The sequence below is a fragment of the Gambusia affinis genome, linkage group LG02, assembly GCF_019740435.1.
Source record: "Gambusia affinis linkage group LG02, SWU_Gaff_1.0, whole genome shotgun sequence".
NCBI classification, from domain to species: Eukaryota; Metazoa; Chordata; class Actinopteri; order Cyprinodontiformes; family Poeciliidae; genus Gambusia; species Gambusia affinis.
This window is the reverse complement of record NC_057869.1, coordinates 15,825,842-15,851,223: the sequence shown is the minus strand read 5'-3', so window position 1 is coordinate 15,851,223 and position 25,382 is coordinate 15,825,842. Positions and strand designations below refer to the sequence as shown.

The window sequence follows — 25,382 nt, the reverse complement described above, 5'->3', positions numbered from 1 at the left end:
ACTTTATTCTGCAGGACTTGAGACTCTACCCACACTACCGATATTTGCTTTAATGTCAAGGTATCATTACTGTGCTTGATTAGCCAACAGACATACGCGACCTAAACCCCACAGAAAATAAGAGGTTTAGCCAAATGGTATTAAAAGCATGTTGGACTTCATATTAGCAACTCTGTAAACTGATGACCCCTAAGCCAGAGATCTAGTCCTGTAGATTCACCGTCCTGCAGGTTTGACATAAATTTGAGCTCCAACACCTTGAATTACCTCTTCAGTGTGCCTTCAAGTTTGGCAAAGGCCTGCTAACGAGCTGTTCATTAGAACATTATCAAGACAACCACATTTGAGTTTAGATCAGTGTTCCCCAAAGCCTGGTCCTGGAGGCACACTGCCCTGCTAGATTTAGGTGTTTCCTTGCTTCAACCCAGCTGATTTCAATTGATGGCTGATTAACAGACAATTACACACAGTTTGCTGAACTGCAATCAGCTTAGAGCAGGAAAATATCTAATACATTCAGGTCAGTGTGCCTTGAGTACCATGTTGGGAAACATTGGTTTAGATATCTATATAATGGTTTATCAAAAATGTTTCTGATCAAATGTACTGGACTACACTTGTATGTTAATATTTCCTCATAACTGGAACAATCCAGCTATACCATCAGAAGTGATGCATTCGTGTAAATTCCCAGTGGATTTATTGATGCATTCGTGTAAATTCCCAGTGGATCTTTAAGGGAAAAAATAAACGAGTGTGAAATGAGCCTGAAGGAAAGAACAGTCGTTACATCCACCAAGGCTTGGACATCAACATGAGTCCGACATGCAAATTTCTTCCAAAGCCTGTAGGCTCATAAAAGAAAACGAGTGTTTCCTTAAGTTAAAAATGCTACAATTGGTTCAAGTTTTAGACAGAAGCTAGAGCTAAATGGAGGGGACACCTATAGTAAGGCAGTAATACCACAAAGTAAGCACAGAAATGCCTTACTTTGCAAATTTGTCAGTCATGGGTCTGCTTCCCATTACGGCAAAGCGAGCCGAGCTCAGCCACAAGCTCAACAAATACTGCGGGCCGAGAAGCAGCCAGATCAACTTCAGGAGGAGAAGGTATAACAAAGGACAATTACACACACACACACACACACACACATGCATACAGGAGGAAGGTAATTAAAGATGTGCGGTAGACCAAGAATCAAGAACATTTTGGTTTATTGTGCACATTGTGTTGGCCAGTCCAAGGTCTAGAAGCTGCAGAAGGGTTTCTGTAGTAAGAAAGCCAGGTACTCTTCAGACTACACTTGATTAGCTTACTGCTTTTTGCACAATCCTTTATTGAACAATAAACAAAATAGAATGCTGAAGGCTTCAAATTAATAAACAGCATTTGTTTCTGGATGAAGACCCCAACAGTTCCCAGCAGACTAAAGTGTTCAGAGCAGACATTTAAAAGAAAAAAAAAAAAAAAAGACGCCTTTCTCCAGCACATTTCTTAACCAGCCAACAAGACACCAAGATACAAGTGTACAACAAAAAATTCAAGATGTCCAATTCAAGTCCCCACAGAGACACATTCTTTTAATAAAAAAAAGGGGGTTAATACACAAAACGGTGTCGATTTTCAGCACAAATAAAAGCCAGCAGCACAACTGAACTATGTGAAAGATGGATCGACCGTTTACAGAGCATGCCACTTCCTGTGTGCAGTTAAGACCACACAGAACCTCGAAAGGACAAGGCAAAAGAAAGGAAGTCAGAGTATAAAGTTGATGAAAGGCAGTAGGGGCAGCATAATGTTGTCCTTTGGTTTACCTGGAAAGATTTGACTTCATAACCTACAACGGAACATTGAGCAGAGCAGAAATAAAATCCAATCAACAGTTTTTGTAAAGATTAAAATTTAGTCAATATAAAGTGTGTAATATCTAAATTAAAGGGCATGGTAACTCATCTCAAACACACACATCCCTGCAAGACAGAAAATGCATGCTACCCTGCAGCAAAGGTTCTGAAAAACATCAAAACAGTCTGACCCAAACAGACTGATGGATGTCCAAAACTAAGTCCAGATGAGACAGAAGAAACATTTGGATTCCAGAATCATGAAACAATATTTGATGTGTTGGTCTGTGAAGATGACGCTTGTGGCTGGAATGAAATGGGTTTGGAGTGAAAACAATAATACAAAAAAAATAGACAAAAAAGGAAATAAATATCAAGCAAAGTAGTTTTTTTTTTTTTTATTTGTTGTGCTTTAGACTTTAATTTCTCTGAAAACACCAATTCCAATGCAAGCATTTTTTTTTCTAAAGGGAGCAAGAGCAGTACAACATCTAATCAATGACAAAAATGAAAGAAAAAAAACATTTTAGTAAAGCCAAAAAAAGAAAAAAAAAATCATCACAGTTAAATGAGCAAGAGCCAAAACATATTAAAAAACAAACAACAAAAAAAACCATGATCTCCATTTGTGTGCATGTCCAAGGTCTCTATTCAAAACTTAGCACTGATGTAGTCCTAAATTTCCCAAAGCGACTCACTGATTCTCTGGAGAATACAATCCCTCCCCGCCCCCCGAAAAAGCTCAGATTTCTTTGACTCTCAGAGATGTGATGTTAAGAGTTGTACATGGAGAGGGAAAAACGTCGCTGAGCCCCCACTTACAGCACAGTTGAGTGGGAAGTAGCATTTGTGTGGCTCAAACCGACACGTACAAACCAAGCACACAAGTGGATACCTCTGACAAGCAAATAAAAAGAACCCATAAGGAATTTTTAAAAAGAGTCAACAGGGCAGGTTTTGCAGTGGAATCTGTCTTGATCATTTTGCTTCTTGTCCAGAACAGGGAAGCGTTTAAGAACTGGCAACAGTCCTTGAAAACCTGAACTGTCTTCTGACAACCAGATCAGTTTTTCCTTCTTTTTAAATTTGCTCTTTTTAATACATCTCAGTCTAAATATTTGCAAAATGTGCATTCGCCTGTCATATTGAATTCATCAGTTTATTCTCTGTGCACAGAAGCTTATTTGTTATTAAATTCTAAAGCGCATTAATAAATTCTTTCAACAATATTCTAAATCTAAACCCAAATCCCATAACAAGGATCGTTCAAAAACAAGGAAGCTGTTTCCATCCATAGCACCACCTCTCTTCTTTTTTTCTTATTTCTTTCTGCTTTTTATGGCTCAAGTTGTACCTAGGTTTAAAAGCATCATAAAAGTGAGAACATGGAAGAGGAGGAAGAGGTGGCGGCTGAAGAAGAACACAATCTGGTTGTTGGGGAGAATGAGACTGGTGATACTGCTGGTGCTGGGCCTTTCCAAAGCATGAGGGCAAACAGCAAGCTTTGAAACTGCTGCAAAACCATTAGGCCGACAGTTCTTTGCTAAAAGGCAAACACTGATATTTTAGGTAATTTTCTTAAAAAAAAAAAAAGAAAAGATTTGAAGAGAATTTCTCCTGCAGTCCACTCGCAGCGTATTGGTTGATAGTTCCTCCTGTGTGAGTTCACTGTTCGCCATCAGAGCCAAGCTGTGGGCTCAGTCCAAGAAGAGTCTCAGGTCCCAACCTGCACCCTCAACCCCCACCTGTCTGTCTGTTCAACAGTCCTTCCTTGTTGCTTTAAAAGTGAAACAAAAGACGGAAAAAAATAAAAAAAACAGCAGTGGTGAACAGAAAAGAGAGAGCAGTCACAGGGAAATCTTTGTGAATGCAGCTTGCTTCTCTTCTTCTGAAAATTTAAAATAAAAAGAGAAGAAGGTGACGAGGGAAAAAGGCGCTGGAAAAGCTGGTTCTCTGGAAAGCGGGGACAGGAGGGAAAGAGGAGGAAAATCTTGCAAGAGAACAAGTCGGGCAGTGTTCCTGTTCATTAGTTTGGTGTGTTTATGTGTTGTATGCAGAAGCACTTTATTGTCAGCAAGTGCATTTTGAGCATGTTTGTGGTGTGTGTGTGTGTGTGTGTGTGTGTGTGTGTAGGGGGGGGGGTGTGGGTGTGTGGAGGGGCGTGAATGGGTGTCTACAGCAGGTCGACGCGGCGGTAGTACAGCAGGTAGGCGGTGCGCTCGGCCGTCTGTTTCAACACCTGGTACTGGTTGATGACCTTCACCGCCTGGTCGTCTATGCGCAGCCAGCCGTTAAGACCAATGTGGAAGACATCAGTGGTGTAATGGCCGCCTGTCGCACTGTTTCCATGGTGGTAAACAACTGTGGGAAACATCAAGATCCAAGTTTTAGTTGGTTAGTTCAGGTGTTTGTTTGTTTTTTTTAAAACAGGACAAAATGTTGTTAGCATATGAGGCTTAAATACATCATTTAACTACAGCTTCCAAATACTATGCATTATTAAATGATGTAATTGTAAGTCATACAATGATTAGAAATGATCAGACTTGCTCATTTTTAAACCTCTTCAGTTTAATCAACTATTGATAACACCTTTTTTGTGTTTCTAAAAATAAGAAGGACTTGATATATTTTAGTAGGGCTGCACAATTCAAAACAACTATTTTTTTTAATCAATTTCAATATCTAATCCTCAGTTTCCACTAATTTTCATTTATGTGTTTTCCAGCTATCTAGTATAATTTTGTAGCACAATCTAGAAATTGCATTACCTTCAGTTGTTATAAAAATGCTGTAGAAATAAAACAGGAAGTCAAGAAATTTGACTTCACAATTAAACGCCTTGAAATTAGGCCTCTGTCTCTTTAAGAAGCTGCTCTTTCCGGCACTCCGTCTTCAGCACATAATCCTATCAACATTTCTCTATTATAAGTATTTGTCGGAGTATTGGACTGACAAATAGCTCATATAATGAGCACAGCAGATTCGCAGTTCCAGTAAGCGTTTTGCATTTGCTGCTGCTGCTAGTCTGAAGGAGTTCTGTGGGGAAGTGGCAGGGAGGGCTCTTTCTGTGGCAGAACCTCGGCTCAGAAACTGTAGCTCTAGGGAGGAGCTTTGACCAGTGGTGGTGCTACGTCCATCCAGGAGTTTTACAAACCCCAATGATTGCCATGGGAGATTGAAAGATTTCTCAGACGTGTTGCCATAATGAAGGCAACACTTCAAGTATACTTTTGATGAGAGAATACCGTTATAGCATGATGTATGGCTCAAAATAGCTGATTTTACAGAATACCGCTCCTTTAACATTGTGCTTGACCTTTCTCATTATATTTCTGAAGATAGACGTGTTCACATAAAAAGTGAATTCATAACAAATGGACTATAATGGCCAGAAAATATTGAATTCCAGAAGGTACCCTGTGATTTTAATATTGTTCACACTGATACAGAGATATCAGTATCTCTTATTGATGACCTTGTCAGGATTTGTTGTTTGAAGGATTCCAAACAACAGTTATATGGGGGCTGAAAACACTTAAACATTGTTATCATAGAGTGGAAGTAAATATTGCTTCCTGCAGTGACTTAAAGAAAAACATTTTGCAAATAATACAACAATGTGATCTAAACAATAAAACCAACAAACCTGCAAAGAGCCTGTAAGTTCTTTGGCCTTTCAAAACTTTGCTCCGCACTCCAGAGGATAAGAGATCTGAAAGCAACGTTAATGTAGGAATATTTACTGATTAGACCAAGATGCTTACATAATTGCATAAACCTCAATTAGGATTATTCTTGTGGTTCAAGTTGAAACGTTAAAGTCAGCAGAAGCTTTGCAGAGTGTGTCTCCATTCATACCTTTGCTGATTTCCAGGTCAACGGGGTAATCAATGTTCTTTGTTAGTTTCTGGCAGCCTCCGGTCTTTTCAAAGACAAATCGCTTGAGGTGGAGCACAAGCACAGGCGGCAGCTCTTCCAAAGTTACCCTCCGACTGACCTCAATCTGACAACAAACACAAAGAAAGAGATGAAGGAGTCATGTGGTGTACAATACAAAAACTATATCCTTGAATTTTAAAGGTATTCTAGGATACCTAGCTTAAGAGAATAAGATGATTTTTTTTTTTTTAGAGAAACGATTCAAGTAGAGAATAAGAAAAGGGAGTTATAAATCACTCAATGCTGTGTTTTTTTAAGAACCAATACAGACAAGTTGTGGATCAAAGTTAACCAAGTCCAGAATGACCAAAATGTTTATCATTTGGTGCTTACAACTTTAAACACCAATAAAGATGCCTGTGGTGCAGTGAACAGATGTGATGCAGATGTTCACTCCATCAGTTAGTTAAGCAGTAATGTGTTTTCGGGTTTCCATTTTTAGCAGTACTTGAGACATCCATAAAGGCTTAAAGCAACTAGAAAATATGTAAAAGAAAACTCAAAGAAAACCAGGACACTAAAGATGTGACAAAAAGTATTCCACTTTCTTCTAGGGGTTGACAACTTTTCAAAGTGCCTCATTTAGTACAAATACACAGGTGAAAAGTTAAGTGTTTTATAAACCCCAGTATTGTGGATCTACCTCTTGTTTGGTTTTGGAGGTGTAGCCTTGGACCGACTCCCGGGCCACCAACGTTTCAAGAGCTTCCTGAACTGTGCGGATCTTATCAGACTGGATGTCGAGCTGCAGGGTGAAGAAAGGCTGCAGAGTGGCCGACTCTTTAGAGTTTTGCTGATACACCACGGATCTGTAAAGAACATGCCAAAAGACACACATTACATCAAAATAAATACAAGTTTAGTTGTAGAAAATCTTAAGAGCAAGACATTATTTAAAACATCTTAAAACTACAAACACTTCCTGATATACTGATATTTATAAGGTAAAACATTTTTTAATGGTAGCTTAAACATTTTGTGGATAGTAGTTTAATAATAAGTGTTGTAGCAACTCAAGACAAACCAATTACTCCCACTGATGCAATAAAGAATCAGTGGATTACAGCCAAGCTGCGTTGGTGTGCAAAGTACGTCTGACAAAAACCCTCCTGAATTCTGTCTCCCTTTGGCCACACAACCATTTCTGAGAAAATAATCTTTTCAGACGTAGTAAAACAGTGTAAAAAAATGTGTTAGACCAGAGCTATACAGAACATATCATTTGGGTGGCCAAAAGTGATAGTTTCGCTTTCCAATTTGTCCAAAAGTTAAGACTTTTGTTTTGTGGAGGGCAGCTTAACGTCTTGCTGTCGAGACTTCTCGCCACAAAGAACTACGGAGGATTTAAAGTAAAGGCTGGAGATGCAAAAGCAATTTGTAACACCACTCTGAGTGTAGGTGAAAACCAACATGAATGTTACAGATCCAGACCACAGAGCACAGATCAGAAGTTTGAGACATTAGAAAAGCTTCTTAACATGTTCATGTACCTGATGTGTCCACCAAAAATATCAGTGATAGGTGTGCGGATGAAGTCAGCTTGACGTGTGACTGAAGTCTTGTTTCTGGGACCCACTTGTTCCCACTCGTCCTCACTCCCTTCTTCCTCCTTTTCGGCTCCATCTTCCTCACCACCTGGCTGCGACTCCGGGCCGTTGGGTGTGGGGGCTTCTGGAAGAAAACAATGCAAAAATTTTTTATTTATTTTTTTTAAAAACACGTAAGAGATGCTTTATTAATTCCCACGGAGGAATTCTAAATATTACAAACCAGGCACCTGATTAGATGTTAACAGTAAAAGAAAACAAGTTGCCCTGAAGTCTTTATAACGTTCAACCCAGCGTTAACTGTAAGAGTAGCAAAACCATATGCCTTGCTTGGACGCTCCATGGGAGAACTCTAGCTCACCTTTTTCTTATTCTTACTTCCTTTTTCATTCCAGTTTCCTTTCAAACGAATGCAGCTCCTAAAAGGATGTCCTGATCTGACCCCAGGCATAAACTTTGGGTCCTCATGAAGTATTTTTAAAATGATCAATATTTAAATCCATGACACAAGTCCCTATATACCTTTAATTTGTTTATAATCTATGATTATGCCAGACTAGCAATCTGTGATGCCCTGTTAGGAAAACCGATTCTTAGTAATTATAGCCTGCAGAACTGTTTGATTGATCTCATGAATATGGGTTTTCTATTACAGTCTAAGTATTGTTTAGCCTTTAAATGACAAAGTGAGAAATCAATTTTACAATGTGACCTCCCCTGCATGTGCTCAGACACAGAAGAGGTACGCAGAGACAAGCTGGAACATGCAACATGTTCAAAGCGAAGTGCTGAAGTGGGAGAGCCTTTACAAGAAACATTGTTCACAGATGAATAACTGGAACTTCACTGAAATTGAATTATCATACATAAACAGAGTAAAAACTGCCAATGACCAAGCACTTATGACGCATGCTGTGCTAGACTGCAGCTGTATCTGCATAGTATTTTTCTAACCTCCATGTTGGAGAAGCAAAATGAAGCTCAAGTACAGAAACTTTGGTTGGAAGAAAATCGCTCACTTTCAAGAAAATAAGGGGGGAATTTGATAAATTACATAATTTTCCAGTTGGTTATTGACTGGTGTAAGAAACCATTTGACTTTTTTCTATTTTGGAAGGTGGAGGGATTTGGATAAACCTTTATTGGAACCCATTATAAAATTTGCAATATTTCCAGAAACCTTTAAAAATGTTTACACCAAAAAGGTATAAACAGTTTATTAGTATTTTTAAATTAGTGTGGATTTTTACGTATGTTCGGTCAGTAACTCAAAACCCCAAAATTATAAACATAAAACATAACATGGCAAAACAAAGCTAAAAATGTAACAACTTGTAATTTTCCATAAAATTAGAATAATATTTCCAAATAATAAAATATACATTAAATTCTATTCAAGTATTTTTCTATGCTGCCCCATATTAATTGAGACTAGGAAAACTTGAAAAATCAATTATATTCGCTGACTAACTTTTTAAGACGATGCAAGAATATCAAGCGCAGTTTCTTAAACTTTGTAACCTTTCTTTACTTAAAAAAAACTCAGCAATGTGTTTTATATTTAATATTTTATAGCTAGAACACAATCAAGTTACAAACAAATCATTTATCTGAATCCTGCTTTGTTTCTTTTAAATACACCATCAAACTAACAGATCAGTAACATCTTATGCACCTCATGCAGAATACTAAAAGTTATACAGCTTTCAGCTGGACACTCAAACTGGTAATGATGTTTCAAGAACGAGGTGAATAAACCAAAGCTGTTTTAATTTCTCCAAGCTTGTGATCCAACTTCAAAAGTTAGGCGCCAACAGTTGCTTACGCTCTTCCTGAGGCAGGATTAGCTTTTTCAATGCCAGCATCTCCTCGTGAAGTCCATTGAGGGTAAACCCCAGATACTCCTCCGCGTCCTCTTGTCGGCCCTAAAAAGTAAAAAGTAAATTAAGGACTCCATCATTCATTAAAAAAAAACAACAACAACAAAAAAAAACACTGAAAATACTTGCTGACAAATTTCAAATAATGAAAACCACAATGTGAGCACACTAATTTGTTGAGGTAAACAGATAGGAGGTGGACATAGGATGAGTCGTTAAGCATCAAAAGATGAGAATTTTGAGTCAGCTTGTGTAATAAAGACTATTTTCAAGAGTTTCAAAAAACTATGTCTGCAACAGAAAACCGCCAGTACTGCCTGTTCCAGACAAAATGTAATCATTAAAATCAAACTCTTGACACATCGCTTCACAGTGAATATGCAGCAGAGCAAAATCCAGCTCATCTCACCTTCTCAGAGAGGCTTGACTTGATGAGAGTGAGGAGTTTGTAGATGTACGTTGGCTCAAAAGGTACGCCAGGCCGAATATCTTTTACAACCTTATCACCAACAGCTATAAATACACCGAATAGAGGAAGAAAACATCAGCAATACTGAATGCAAAATGATCCCCAACCATTACATTTGCACTGGTTAAAATCTTACTTTGCTGTTTGGTTTTTGATGGCACAGGCATGTTGTTGAACTCATTCACCAACCTAACACTGTCAGAGACGTTAAAGTAAAAAACAAAACAAAAAACAATGAGACTTCAAAGAAGATGACATTTACAAACCACAGAAAACTCAATTTGCAGAAGACTTGTCTTACAAGTTGTCTATCATGGGTGTGGAGGTGCATGTTCTCTGTGCTTCATTGTGCAGAGGAATGGACTTCATCAGGTGATACATGGGTGGGCAGGCGATCAGGGCCTGAAGGGTCTGAGAGCTCAGAGTCAGGGAGATAAACAGACTGAAGAGCAAGAAACAGAAAACAATGCTGCTAAAAGAAAACTATGGACATTTAAAAAAAAAAGTAGAGAAAGGATACGGCATTGATATAGCACCAGTTCCCCTTGTTGATCAGCCCCCTCGGCTGCAAAGACACTGGTTTATGTATCAACTTCACATTTTCAATAATTTCTGGGGATTCAAACAGAGACAATATTCTTCAGCAAGCAGTTTCATAAATGTACAACCAACTTAATACATTCAACTTCATGTTGTCAGATCAGGAGGTAAAGTTAGAATTGCATAATAATAATGGAATAATATCTTCATTTTTAAACAAATGTCTCCTTTCTTATTCCTGTCTCTGGCGACAGCAACAGGAGAGACCATCTGAACAAGAGCAAGAGTTTTCTGTACCACGCCTAGGAAGGAGGACTGTCACTGAAAAGAATTACAGCCTCCATGGTAACGTGGATGGATTTTACAACAAATGTACAAACTAAAATCAGCAATGGTCAAGGTGAAATTGGTGATAAACACACCAGACAGTATATATGAAAAGGAAAAAACTATAACAATTTTCTAAATCAGGGTCTGCAACCAGTGGCTCTTTAAAAAATAATTAGTGTTTTTCAAAAGATATATTAACAAATGCATATCTTAGTAGATTTCCCAGTTTTTCAATGGAATTGCATTGAACTTCTACAACAGAATGACAAAGTACCAGTTGTGTTTTTAAATCTTTTTTTCTTGTCATAAGTTTTTTTTTTTTTAGTTATATCTTTTGAGATTACATGAAATTTCCTGCAGTAAAATAATTATCAAAAATGAAAGCTGTCTTTTCAAAACTCAGTTCAACATTTGTGGCTCCCTTTAGACTGTTAAACTTTCAGACGCCTGTTCTAGATTGATTATGTGATTTATAAGTATTTACTTTAGGGCTGCACGGTATTAAAAGCCACACTATCCTGTGGCGCATCATCAGTTCCTTCCTCCTCCCAAAACACACAGAGCAACAAGATGGAAATAAAACATCAGTTAATAATTTCACCCCTGCTGTTCTTATGGGACAAATACAGATATGTTGAATCTGATTGATACCAGTGCTAATATATTGTGCATATCTATAATTAATCTGTTATAACTTAAGCTCTACACAATGGCAAAGTGAATCTAACTGTATCCTACAGCGGAGTAAGACATATCTTCTAATCTTTGCTGAATCATCCTGAAGTTGTAAATTGTGGATTTATGTAACATTTAAACCAGCTGCATCAAGTCTACAAACAGCTGGTCTGTGGTTACATGTTGGGGAATTACAACCAGATTTCCCCCACCCCCAGAGTAAAACAAAAACAACAAAAAGACAAAGTAATAAAAACAAACTTTATGCAAGGGGTTCCAGCTGCTATTAATCCCATTACCAGTAACACGTCTGCAAAAATTTAACCCTAAAAAAACAAAACAACATGAAGTCATGATCGACCTTATGCAACATGTCTCCAGTGTTTTAAAACGCTTTGCTGTAGACCGAAGACTGCAAAGCAAAGATAATCCCACTCTGCATAATTAAAAAGATGTGATGGCAATACATCCACTTATTAAACATTTCCATGTTAAACATATTGTTACTATAAGTAGGAGCTGCTGGACACTGAAAATCTCTGATGTAGTTGTTTCGCTCCAGCAATTAATCAGACCCTATTGCAACCCAACATCCAGACTCTGGTTGCTCTTCCACAAGAGAGACAGTTAACAGAAGTGTAGCAAAATATATTTGCACTGACCAGATCTCTGTCTTCACTGCTTGAGTGAATTTCTCCAGATACCCGTTCAACTAAATTCGAGGGACAAACTTCAAGAATATTAACTCTGCGTTCCAAAATAACTAGATAGCAGCTAAATTCCCCATTATTAGTTTGGATTTAATTAAGACAATGTAGATATTTTCAGACTGCAATTGCTTATAATTGACTTTCATAAGAGAAAATCTTAAAAATAAATAAATAAATAAAGTCCATCACAGCGTAATAATGGCAGAGCAGTGTCATTGAATGTGTTTCTATTAAGTGCACTGGATTGTTGTCTGCAAACCAAACATTCTTATTTGGGTCAATAAAGCTTCCTACAGACCAGATTACTTTGCTACAAGAGATGCACAAAATACTGGCACCAGCTTCTGTATTGACCAATGTTAAGTTATTCTTTAACAAGTCTTTATTGATATGGCCCGATGTTAATAATCAATTTTTTATGTCCGCCTTGCTGCTGTTTGTGTTTCAGGAGGGGGTTGGCCCTGTATGTGACTGATAGTGAAGCCATGCATGATTATGGAGAGCTCAACTGAAACAAAGAAGCAATTTCAGCGCTGTGGTTGTATTTTTAAACTCTTTAAAAAGTAGGAAAATATACATAATATAAATACTGGTAAATATCAGCTACTGGCCATAAAGAAATATTGGATATTGTTTCAGAAATCATTTTTAATTACCCATTAATTACATCCAGTTGCATCTAAAGAACCTGAAACTAATCTATAGTTTAGTGCTACAATAAATGCCACAGAGACAAACAGTTTAAAAAAAAAAGTGTTTACGATAATTGGACAAAACGCTACCAGGATAAATTCTCAGACCACCGAGAATTTATCCACCTTGCTCTCCTATTCTCACAGGGTGAGGCCCAGAAGGAACTCCTGACCTACTTCTACTGACCAAACTGGGATACAAATATAACTCATGACTTATCTAAAAAAGATGCAGCTGACAGTGCTGCCATCTAGTGTTCATTTCTTTAGTTGTGGCATAGTAATTTCACCTCAGATTTAAATTAAAATGCAGATTCTGAGAGAAACCAGTTAGTATCCTCATCTACAGTCAGATTTTACATCATTTCAAAGAAGCTAGGGAAGAACTGGACTGTAACAAATATGCAGAATATTAAGGTAAAGAATATGGAACAAGGAGAACTGTTTTTTTTCCCTCTCTCTTTTTTCCTTACACAAAATACCTGCAAGTTTTGGGGCCATTGGGTCTTCCGATACATGGACAGGACCTTCTTTAATCTCCCCAACCTTTTCAGGTTCCTCTGGCATTGCAGGGGATGGGGAAGCAGCTTCCACAATATTTTTCACCTCTACAAAGGCCTGAGGGCTGCCAGGCAGAGGCTTTGAGTTGTGGAACAGGCTAGCCCAGGATTTGGGAAGATTGGCAGTGGGAGCAGCAGCAACTGCAGGAGAGCTCGCCTGCTCTGTTACTAAAGGCTGGGTCACAGAGTCTGGGCTGAGAGCCTGGCCCTGCTCCCCACTGTCACAGTCTTCTTTGTGTCCATCTGAACTGACAGGAGTACTGGGCTCTTCTAGCCCATTGGCCACTCCGGTGTCTGCTGCCCGAGTTCCCTCTAGTTCAGTAGTCGTAGTGGAAGTCAAGGCGGAGGGGGCGGCTGCAAGAGCTGAGGGAGGAAGAGGAGATTTGGAGTGGGGGCTGTGTGGAGCGTCTGACAGTTCAGGGCTCTGTGCAGCCAAATGATCCAGCTGCTGATCTGCAGTCCTTGATCCCTCCGTCATCTCTCTGCTTTGAGAGGAGGATGAAGAGGAGGAAGTTGCATTGTTACTGTCAGATAAAGAGGCAGCTCCACCTGTTAAGTCTAAAGAAGAGTCCTCAGGGCTATCACAAGTCCTCTGATAGGCAGTGGATGTGGGGGCAAACACAGATGCTGTTGATGTTGCATTGGAAGCAGGTCCAGGGGTGCCAAGTTCATCTGCTGACAATGCCTTACTGTCCACATCCTCAGAACTGTGGTGTGAGCCTCCAAGTGCGTGTCCATTCACCAGTGCCGTTTCCAGAGCACCATCAGCTGCAACACCGCTGCTGGCGCTTTCACCAGCTGATGGGTCCAGGTAGTTGTAGTACCCAGGCGGCCGCTTTTTCTTTTTCTTTCTCTCTCGCTGTCCCAGGCTGCCGGGGAGTCCGTCCATGTCCTGGCAGGACTGGTGATTGTCCAGGGCTGACACCTCAGAGTCTGGCCCGTCCAGTGAGTTGAAATGGCTTCCGTCAGGGACGTCAGCCACCGGAGGGGCCGCCTGCTGAGCCTTCGGAGCCGCCTGGCAGCCCAGGATGAACTCCGGAGCCTGTGGGTTGAGGTTGCTCGACACCCTGTACAAAGGGTCGCTTGCTCTAACCGGCTTGGAATCCATCACCTCGTCCACCCCAAACTCAATGTGCTGATAGTCTTCTGCTGCAGGAAACATATCAATTAATAATACAAATCATCATTATTAGTTTGTCAAAAAGATACTTTCTCTATTGCTATTTGAAATATATATATATATTTCTTCAACCCCTAAATCAAATTAAGGCTGGACAAAAAAAAGTAACAATATATATAGCAACAGACACGTGACCAATATCAATCAATGATACATCTGCTAGACTATTCAATATGTAGGCAGAGGAAAGTCTTTAGCTGCCCAACCTCTCACGCCCAGCTAATCCAGGTTGGTGGAATCAACAAACTCACTCACTCTTTGGTTACCAACTTGCTGAGTTAATAGCAGCAATTTGAATTTTTGCCACCATACCTCATAACTGCTGAAAAATAAAACAGCAGCATGGTGTGAAAACTGTGGATAAAACAGGAGAAGTCGTGCCACGACAGACACAGGTGAAGTGCCTGTTTGTTAAATTTTTTTAAATTAAAATATTTAACAAAATATTTTGGTTTATTAAAAACAAAAATATATTTTTTTAATATTTCAGATATTAAAAACAAAATAAAATCTATAATTATTGACAGACTGATATGAAATACTTATATCGTGCTAAGTTTTTCAACCATATTGTCCAGCCCCATCTCAAATATATTAGAATGGTGTGCTACAATGACTTGCTACTAAAATGTTTCACTGTCACTTTAAACATCTGTCCCTTGTCTTCCAGTTTATTTTGATATTGCATTAGCTCTTGCTAATGGTGTTGGCTCCAGCGAGAAACATTTTTGTTTGTTTCAATAGATATGTCTTGTATATCGATACATGAAAACTTTAAACCAGCTTGGCTAAATCCAGAGGTTTTGAGGGTCTCCCTCATTAAGAGTGTACTGGTATTTCACCACTGTGGGAAAATAAATGGATATTTCTATTTATTCTTGTGTTTTGTTTATAGACTAGTCCTCTATAACCTACTAACATCCAAAGCTCAGCATGCATTGGAAAGGTAAAAAAAGAAAAAAAACATCAACCTCAGAAGGTGAAAATGATAATTAGGATATACAATTTCTGAAGTAATTATAAAATGTTACATATCACAACAACTTTAAGGTTAATAGGAAATTTACAGACTATTTAGGGATAACATGTTCATCTATGTGTGGATTCCTTATATGTTCCATAGACGCAGTACCCTCCACAAAGTTATTATGGGTACTTAATGACCTTATTGTTTGCTTAATTTAAACACAATGAAATTATGCTGGAGTAATCTTTTCAATATCTAACTTGTTGGGTGCAGAAAGAAAAAAAATATTTTGGAAAAAAAGCGCATTTAAAAAGTACATTGAGTCTTTAAATACTTCTAAACAGCATTTTCAAAAAACACAAACTCAAGCAGCAATGTAAAACAGTTTTTAAGTAACTGTACATAATGCACAAACAACTTTCCTGCAAATAAGAATCATTGTGCAGCAAGAGGTGCAAGGGTGAATATAAACAGGAAAAATTAGTAAAAGCAAATCAGAAACTTATTCAAGTGACTCATCAGCTTGTAGGTCACTAAATATAAATTAATATTTTGCAAGAGTTAAGAGGGCATTAAAGAGCAGATACCTTCTCTGTAAGGATTAGAGGATATTCAGTTAGTGTTGAATCATTCTTCATCAGAGTAAACTGCATTCAGTTGTAAAACTGTAAGAATTCAGGGATTCCTTTCCAGACGAATGTTAGCATCGCCAGAAACCATCACTATGCCCTTAGTAAACAAGCTGTGATTGTTAAATCATATCAAAGTTCAATTTTATTTCAGTCAATCTGGAGCCCTGCGGTGGTGCAAAAATGCATTAAATGCAACAGAAGATACTTAAGGTATCTTGAGCATGCAAAGCTCTACAGAGTTTACCAACAGGCAAGAGAAAGGATAAAGATGCACAGTTTAGAAAGCCACCAGTTTTTGAAACGTGGACTTTTAGTTCTTACATACAACGTACAACAACCAGTCAAGCCACAGGGTGTGAGCCCTTTTAACTCACCGCAAACCTGCAGTCCCATAGACTCCATAATAAATGGCACAGCAGGAGTGCAGTAACTTCCTAAATCATCAATACAAATCAAGATGAGGCAAATGTTATGTGCAAATGGTCAGCGTTGAAATAAAGGTGGCTGCTGTAACATTTTTAATTTGGTGGTTCAAAACGTCTAGAAATAAACTGTTTCTGCTAAAAATTATTGAATGATTATTATTTCCAACTATTGACAATCTACTCCAGACTACGAGTATTGGACGTACAAAATCAAGAAATAAATCATGAAGCCCGAGCTTCAATCTTAAACAAACATAAACATACATTTGAAGCTAAAAGAAGGAAAACTTTTTACTATGGGGTAAATAGTTAGATCCTGCAACTTCCAAGAAAAATATATATAAACATCAACTATTATATGAAAAGTACATACCTGAAGACTGACTAACACACTGAACTTTGTCATTGAATGGAGGAAGCTGTAAAAAGTAAAGCAAAATGTGAATTAAAAGGAAATCAAAGGAGTTCAAAAATATTTTGCATATGACAGAAAAAACTAGTAGCAGATAAGAAAATGCTAATTATAAATTACATCAACAGTTATTACAATATCATTGCAATTGAAGTAAATGGTACTCATTTTAAATCATGCACAATTTAAACATTAAATTAAAACAAGTTATTTGTTCTTACCTCAACATAAAATCGAGGAGTCACAAAAAACTGATTGATCTCATCAGGGCTGAACTCCCCAAAGATATACTGTGGAAGAAAAATCAATGCAACCATTAGTTAAGATTTATATCCCGTTATCTAAACATATTTGTAGCAAAAATCTAAATTGACTAATTAAGAAAAAAAACAAAAAAAAAAAAAAACACAAGTTTATTCAATTCTTAAAACAGGACAGGAGGGATGTTTAAAATATCAATTCAATATAATTTGCAAACCATCTGGTAATTTCAGCCCTAGTAACTAGGAATCACTTGAATTGCTAATGCTTAATATCAGGTAATTAGATTGTTACATAGTCTGTCATCATTCAGTAAAACCTGAAGTCGTTTCTTACGCAAAGGTAAATCAAATCATAAAATGATGAGTCACAGTCTTATACATAAACCATGAACCCGGATCAAACAGACTCCAGATGAGCCACCATCAGAACAAACTCGTCTCTTAAACAGGCGAAAGATGGGATTCTGGGTCAATTTATTGACTTTTTGCAGAAAAATTTTCAGACAAATCTCTTCGGACGCGAAATGTGTTCTACTGGATATAACAAAGGATATTTCACCAAATACTTTACAACAGCAACACACTGTCAATAATTACACGATGAATCAGCAGTCAGTAAAGATAACATCAGGGCTGCTTGCTTGTAAATGACAAACTTGTGATTTTCTCAGAAATGCACAAGATTCAATTACTTTACAAACCTTCAAAGTGTCACTGAACGTAATCAATGACACCATTGATGAGGATAACAGAAATTATGTGTTGGTTTTCAGCAGTTGCATGGGAGATTGGTTACCCTAATACTGAAACCACCTTTGACCCAGTTATGCTTCAGGCACAACTACAGGATACACAAGATAAAGTCTTGTTGAATAAGCTGATATCAAGTGATGGCGTTTAAGCATTTAATGTTCAGCTTTAGAGGAATATTAACAATATTTTAGGCCATACTGTGTATAAAAGCATATATTTCTAGTTAGTTAAATTTAGTTTCTTGCCATCTAGAATAATCGCGTGGTATTTAGCAACATGTGCTAACTTTGACCAACTACAGAACGATTCTCACAAAAAATTATTAGAACAAAGATATAACATCCAAACAGACAGTTACCCCAGCATGGATCAACCAATAAACAAATATACAAAAATACTTTAAGCTTAGGTGACCATATTATTGCTGTTTATATCAACTTTGTCACTACATGTAATACCAATAACATTACAGCCAAGAGAGTGTAGGTAATCAGATTTACTGCTGACTATTTTCAAAGGATTTCTCAATAATGTGAAATTGGGAAATGTGAAGCACCTTTAAGCAGATAATGTTTCAACTTAAGTGCCTGTTTGAAAAACAGCTCAAACAATCAATTCAAATAAGATTTGGTGCTTTAGACCAACAAACCTCTGGACATGTTGCAACACAACCACTCTTCTTCTACTTAAGTAATGTCATTAGTTGAGTAACAATGTCATTAGGAATAGGCTGAGATTAAATTCTCATTGTATGATCTCAGTTTCATGTTGTTCCTGAATTGGGTTCTATAATTAAAGTATAATATGACGGAATTGGTTTTAAACAGAAAAGCAACAATTATTGCTTTTGCTGCAAAAAGCATAAAGCAACCAAATGACACACTGAAAAACACAATATCTATTTTTGAAATTCAGTTGTTTGAAGACCTTTGTACACTGATTTAGTGCAAATGACATAATAATGCATGTGATTTTCTGCCATAGATAGATACACTTTATTTTCAAAAGAACACCCAACACTGGAACTGATAAAATAAACAAAACAACCAAAAACAAAAATAAAATTGATTCTTAGTCTCCATTAACAAAAATGTACTTGAATAAAAACTAAGCAACATAAAGCCAAAGTGTAAATAAATACTGCATTCAACCAAAAGAGTGCAGATTATGAAGTCTGTTTACCATATTGCCCTTCAGTAATCATTAGATTTAAATAAAGAAGATGGACACATCGACTACCTGATGCAATAGTTCACACTACATGTTAGTTCACACCTACGTTGATGTTCGAAGATTGTCGCTTACGATTTTGTAACCGATCATCCTGTAGTGTGTGGTGTGTTACGGTCGATCATCGTGGCCACTCTGATCTAAATCAGGGGTTTTCCCCGACTGGGAGCTTAAGCAGCCTGTTGAATGTGACAGGTAGCCAATCTGAAGTGCTTTCTGAGGGGAAATTACAGAGGGGAATCCCAAACAGCTGACAAGACACAATCCGAAATCCAGCAGACATTGGAGATGATATGTGGAAATAACATTAATGTTTATAAAACATTTTGTGCAAAGAATATAGAAATGACGAAGGGGGGAGTTGGAGCGAAATTGCTACGCAGTTGATGAACCCGGTAACTTTTAAGCTGTTCTTCGTGACATAAATCGGTTCTAATAATTTTCATTCAGTCAGGACGTTACGCTGACACTTGAGCCACCTGCGTTGCAGGTAGATCGTAGTAAAGCATTGATTAATGCCTGGTTTTAAAATTAGTTAACTGGACTTGTAGCCATTATTTAGTGCCCATTGTTGGACACCACACGGCAGGATCGATCGAACCGTTATACCTAGGATTTCTGTCGGCTAATGTGTTTTGAAAATGGGCCGACAACTCTAAGATCGCTGGGTGCGCCAGACATTACACTAAGGAAATGAGAAAGGAAGAGGTCAGTGAAGAGCACTGGAGTTGAGCCTTTCTTCATTTAGTGTCATCAACAGAAAGAGGAAAAGGGCGCAGGAAACAATAAAGCCAATAATTAAAATGAGGTCGATAGTTTTAATTTGTCGCACGATTAATTGATTTATTGTTTATCGAGACAGGCCTTAGTGCGACCTTAATTAAGAGAGAAGGTAGTCATCTTATTTTAGAAACCATGACTGTTTTTCTAAATTTAAATACATCTAGATGAAAGTACATAGCAACATGTGGGGGAGGGGCAGTACTTTTTAGTGAGTACAACCAAAGAAAACTTTGGTCACACAGACCAGCAACTTCAAACTACACGAAAAATAAGAGTCTGATTGACATTTTAATAGATTTGGCCTACTTTTAAAATTGTGTTAAGCATAAAGTACATTAACAAGATTCAACCAGTTTTCTGCAAACGGAATCCAAACCACTAAAGGTGAGAGATAAGCACTAAGATTATTGCACAAAAAATATATTTATATATTTAAAAAAGCTTTGAAAGTTCAGCCATAAAGCTTTAGGAAGCTACAGATTAAGAGGAAAAATAAATGCCTACCCAACAAAATCCTTTCACTATATCATTTTCTATTATTGTAACATGAACATTTTAATCTCATCATTTATTGCACAGGTATTTAACTTGTGTTAATTCCTTTACAGATCATCCCCATAACTTTAGGAGGAAACAATACAATCTGGTAATTGAAATGACCAAGTGGACATGGGGAAACAAAGCAACTAAGAACAGGTGAACTCACTAACCATGCCCTTAATCCTCCCACGGCAATAAACTGTGAAACGTCAAAAGGGGAGACACAGAGAAAAGAAAGTGCAGCTCAAGCAAATGTAACTCTTTGCAAAACCCGCCCCCCACGCGAGGGCCCACATTGCTGAAATGGCAGTCCAAGTGACAAACAGCCAGCTGTTATCCAACGGTCTCAGGACGGCTCATTCGCTCACAACAGAAAGAATGTTGCTTTGCTTCTTTCTGTAAACAAGCCATAAACTGTGGCTTACAACAACATATCAATTGCTATAATTTTAGCAGCACAAATAATGATCGGTTTATAGGAGGATGGAACATACAGAGAACTTTATTAAGTTCTGCTATGTATTGAAACTTGGTGAAACTGTTTTAAAAGTTCAGGCATTAAAGAAACAGAAGGATGGCAAAAAAAAATCTTTGGTAGGAAAGAAACTTCTTTCACTGCTAAAACAGAATCAAGCTTGCTTCCAATAGAACTGAAATGTTTTCCTCCAACAACCAGATGACTACAATTCTTGAGTGACAACAGAACAATAATGTATCAAATATTGAATCCAAAACTACTAATGTTTGTCAAGAACAATTACTACAGAACTGACCAGACTGAGCTTTTCACACCATTGTGTCTCATCTCACCAGTGAAATATTCCCGATTACACTAAATGACCTACACAATAAGAAACTTGGTTTAGAAACTATTAAAAAAGCCCACTATTTCTTTAAAAAAATTACTTTAATTTAAAATTAAAAACACAAAAAAATCCCAAAATCTCTTAAACCTATAGAGTAAAATGTGAATAATTTGATCTGTTAACTACCTTTCAGACAACATACAAATACATAACTAGTCTTTAAAACTTGATAGTCTGAAAAAAATTTGAGGACTAAGAGTTGAAGATGATTAATTGAAGCTCATTTTGTGTCGCATATAATGTGATTAGCTTTGGGTAACATACTGATGCAGTGAGTATTCATAAATGAAAAATATCTAAAAGAAAAACAAACTAATTCAAATGATGTTGTAAGGATTAGCTGATGTAAATAAGCCACAGCTATGTGTCACCTAATTGGAATCCATAGTTTTTAAAAGTAAGGAAGCACAAAACCACAACATGTCATAGCTGCAGAGAGAGTACATGCTGAGCTGTCTACAAGCTAAAGTTAAACCAATAAGCATTAAAGGTAATGATATGTTAGGTTTTTTTCCACTAGAGACCGTTTTAAAAAGAAAACAAAACTAATTTAACTAAACATTATTCAACATAACTTGTAAAACATGTCATAAGTGTCTGTCACAAATAATTAAGAATTTGAACCTTTGTCTAGCTCTTTTTTGCAAGACAATCCATAAAGATAAATTGTAGTAAGCTTAACTAAAACTGATTTAATCAACCTGAGCTAAAATGTATTGTTCAGACTTTCCAGCATGACCTGTTTGCTAAGTTTCATCCCAAACGTTGAGGCTTGTTTGCTGCTGGTGCAGTAGATCTTGTTCTGCCTCTCGTTTGGTCACTTGTAAACCAATGCGTTTACCTTTTTCCTCACAGAACACAAAAAAGCATAACATCGTCAACAATCCCTTCCAAATCTAAAACCATCAAACCTCCAGCATCTCATTTTAGGTAACCTTTAAACTGTTTTTATTTGTTCACAAAGAAATGTGTGATGTTTTCAAATCACTTAGTCAGAAATATTTCTCTTGATTTATGTATACAAATAATTGGATAGAGCAATACTTATGGTTGCCAATTAATTAGAGGGAATGACATGGCTAATATTTGCTGTCTAATATTAATCATTTAAACACTTCTGTTAGGCAATCCATGTCATTCCTATGAGGCAATAAACTTTCTGTGTGTATCAGTGTGTGCAAGATTGGCAAATAATTTTACAGAGCAACTACACAAAAGCAGAAAGGAGAGTTTATGTTTAACTTTCACTTCACTAAACAGTTATCCAATTGAAAGCCTTAGATTTGGGGGAAGGAAAAGAAGTGAAAGCATGCACAAATTCAGTCTCCGATTAAGTTTTTTCTTCCTTCCCTCCATAATGCTGTTCAGTTTATGTGCTACTCAATTGTTGAAAACTCAACAGAAAAACTCAGCTTTTTAATTTACATCGCTGTCAGAATAACAAAATATTCAATAGGTACACAAACTTCAGACTCTGCAAGTAACTGGCTGCATTTCTCAAAATGGGCCTTCTCACATGACGACTAGCTTCCACAGTAATATCTCCAAACTTGCCAAGTCACTATCTAAGACAGATCACTTACAGAGTGTTTGCTTTGCAACACATACAGATTCGTATAAGTTTGATCTAGCTTCAGTATATTTCCTTCTAGGATAAATAGCTGAGAAGGCGAAGCCCACGCTGTCGCACAGCATTTAGCTAGGGAGCTGACAGCACACCACCTGTGCAAATATGTTAGCTAGCTAACAGCTAAATGTGATCGAAGATGTTTCATCACGCTTACGATAAAGAAACAGCAAGAACTGGCATGCAACATAATATGAGAAAAGACTGTTTAACTGAAGTAAAAATAAAACATATATAAAAATTTATGAAGTGTGAATGTTTAGAAAAATAAAACACAGAACAAGGCCCGTGTCAGTACTGAGCAGGTGGGCCATGCAAACACGCAGCAATTTTCGGTCACTTTTCTCCTAATAAATAACTGCTGACAATTAAAAGATTTAACAATAAAATAACTCTGTGTTGAGATTCCATGCGTTTGTGTCCCATTCAGCTAAAATGGATGTCATATCTTTTAAAGCAGCAGCCAAGACCACCGCTGGCTCATTTGAATGGAGGAACATGGGGCCTGTTAGCCAGCGTTGCCATGCTGCTTGTGTTTCAATGAGGCTGGAGGGGATTTGGGGGGGAGGGGGTGGGGGCATTAGCAAGCACTTTTCTGTACTAACAATTTCAATGACACGACTACTTTAATGTTTTAAATGACAACACCAAACTAACAAAAAAATTACATCCTCTCTTAAAGCATTTGTTCCGAATCTAATACAAACAAAATACATTTGTAAGCCTCTATATAACGATAAACACTAAATCCATCTGGAGTTGTTGTTGTTGCACTGGCTAAAGAGAGCTAACTAGCTTAGCTACCTGAGTGCTGGAAGAAGCCATGCTCCCGGTGAGATTTTCACTCCTCCGCCGACGAGATGAAAACTTCCCCGGGAAGGTTTTATGGGTTTGTAATGACAACTACAAACGGTGCTCTATTTCGACGTCATTGTCAGTTGTCCAACAATATACTGGCGGTCGGGGTTTTTTGATCCATGTAATGCATCAGCACTTCACGCTGCTCGCCTGGCCGTCACCGCCATTTTCGTCGGTTGTAGTGGCAGCATGAGCCTGAGAGTAACGCCAAATACTTCCGGTGATGGTTCACTCCAACTTTCAAAATAAAAGGCTTAGTGTTTTGTCACTGATAACTTACGACTAGTGTTAGGGATAGTATAAAGTTGGAAAAAACACACAGGTTGGTGTAATTAAATTTAGAACACAATAAAGAAGTTTTGAAAACAAAATAAGAGCTCATTTTACATTGTGCGTTCACCAAATACTAGCAAAAATGTTATCCTGAGGTTGACAAGTCAGCATTTTACATTCACCCAAGGTCAGGCCTGGATTTAAAAAGATGTAGGACCCTTGGACAGAGACACCTGGACACCTGTTTGGATACCCTGTCCAAACAGGTGTCTTTTACTCTTTCACAAACTGTTTAGACTGATAGTTAGATTCAAACTTATAGATTTTTTAGTTCTTTTTCACATAAAAAATATCTTCAGAATTATCCCTTCAAAGCTATTTACAATATATGATGCGTCATTCATAGATGTATAAATGTTGTCTTCATCCATAGGAAAAGCAGTACCTTAAGTGTTAAAGTAACTATTTGAGACAGCACATGGAGATTTAACACAGTCACTGAAATTCGCCAAAACAAAAGAAAAGAGTGGAGCTGAAGTCTGATTTAGGTATTTGTCACATAATAGTTTTTAAATGGTTTCAGATAAGTAAATTCCTCAAAAATCAAAAAAGTAAAACACACCCCAGTGATATAGGTCGACAACATTCTTCATGGATGTTGTATTTCAACATCCAACCATTAAAATAAATAACTCCTAGGATGCCATTGCTGTTGCCCAAACCCAGTCTGCAATATTTCCCAAAAGAACCTGAAAACTTTTTTTAATTTCAAAACCATAGACATAATAGTCTTTACTAGGACCTAAACAGTTTAATTAAATTGACTATAAAGTCAGTAGCAAAGTAGTTAATCTATTCTAAAAATCACAAAAAAACTAACAAAAAAAAAGTCTCAACCATCCGATTTCCACCCTGGTCAACTGCCTATATGGCCCATATTATAAACTGTTAACAAACTTCTTTATCATGGTGGTGAATGGGTATCCCAATTGATTTGGAAAAAAACAAAAGTTAAATACAAACATATAATTTTGTATTTAAGATATATGTGTTATTCCAAATGTATCAAGTCACTTTTGGCCGAAATAAATGTGTCTGAGAAAAAATTAGGGGACACCAGGACAGTGTGGAAAACTAAGAAAATCTCTTCGAATGGACCACAAATCATTAATAAGATGATTCTCTCAAACTATATTTGTGAAACACATTATCCGTTTTAGGACACCGCAGTTAGACACAGAACTCAAGCTGTTTTATGGTGCTGACTCATGCAAATATATGCAAACAAATCTGTTAAGAATTGGTCTTGAATCTTGAATAAAATAGTACATGACATCATTGTGACATTTATATTGAAAGGGATCTTTTCCTATGCGGAAGTGCT

General features: G+C 37.3%; 1 protein-coding gene across 4 annotated transcripts; it reads right to left on the bottom strand.

Annotated features, from left to right (window-relative positions):
* Positions 1-1,197: 1,197 nt before the first annotated feature.
* usp10 (ubiquitin specific peptidase 10) lies at positions 1,198-23,976 on the bottom strand. 4 transcript variants are annotated; one of them, XM_044138949.1, is made up of 15 exons: positions 23,672-23,976; positions 17,027-17,095; positions 16,767-16,812; positions 16,343-16,402; positions 13,112-14,338; positions 10,203-10,294; positions 9,984-10,093; positions 9,819-9,877; positions 9,623-9,726; positions 9,159-9,258; positions 7,277-7,457; positions 6,430-6,595; positions 5,706-5,850; positions 5,494-5,559; positions 1,198-4,205 (listed from the first exon to the last, which is right to left on the bottom strand). In XM_044138949.1, exons 1-15 carry the CDS (start codon positions 23,690-23,692, stop codon positions 4,018-4,020), a joined length of 2,634 nt encoding a protein of 877 aa, XP_043994884.1. In that variant the 5' UTR covers positions 23,693-23,976; the 3' UTR covers positions 1,198-4,017. The 4 variants fall into 4 exon arrangements, with proteins under 4 accessions (XP_043994884.1, XP_043994892.1, XP_043994900.1 ...); XM_044138957.1 differs by having other exon boundaries at positions 13,112-14,335; XM_044138965.1 differs by lacking the exon at positions 16,343-16,402.
* Positions 23,977-25,382: the final 1,406 nt, after the last annotated feature.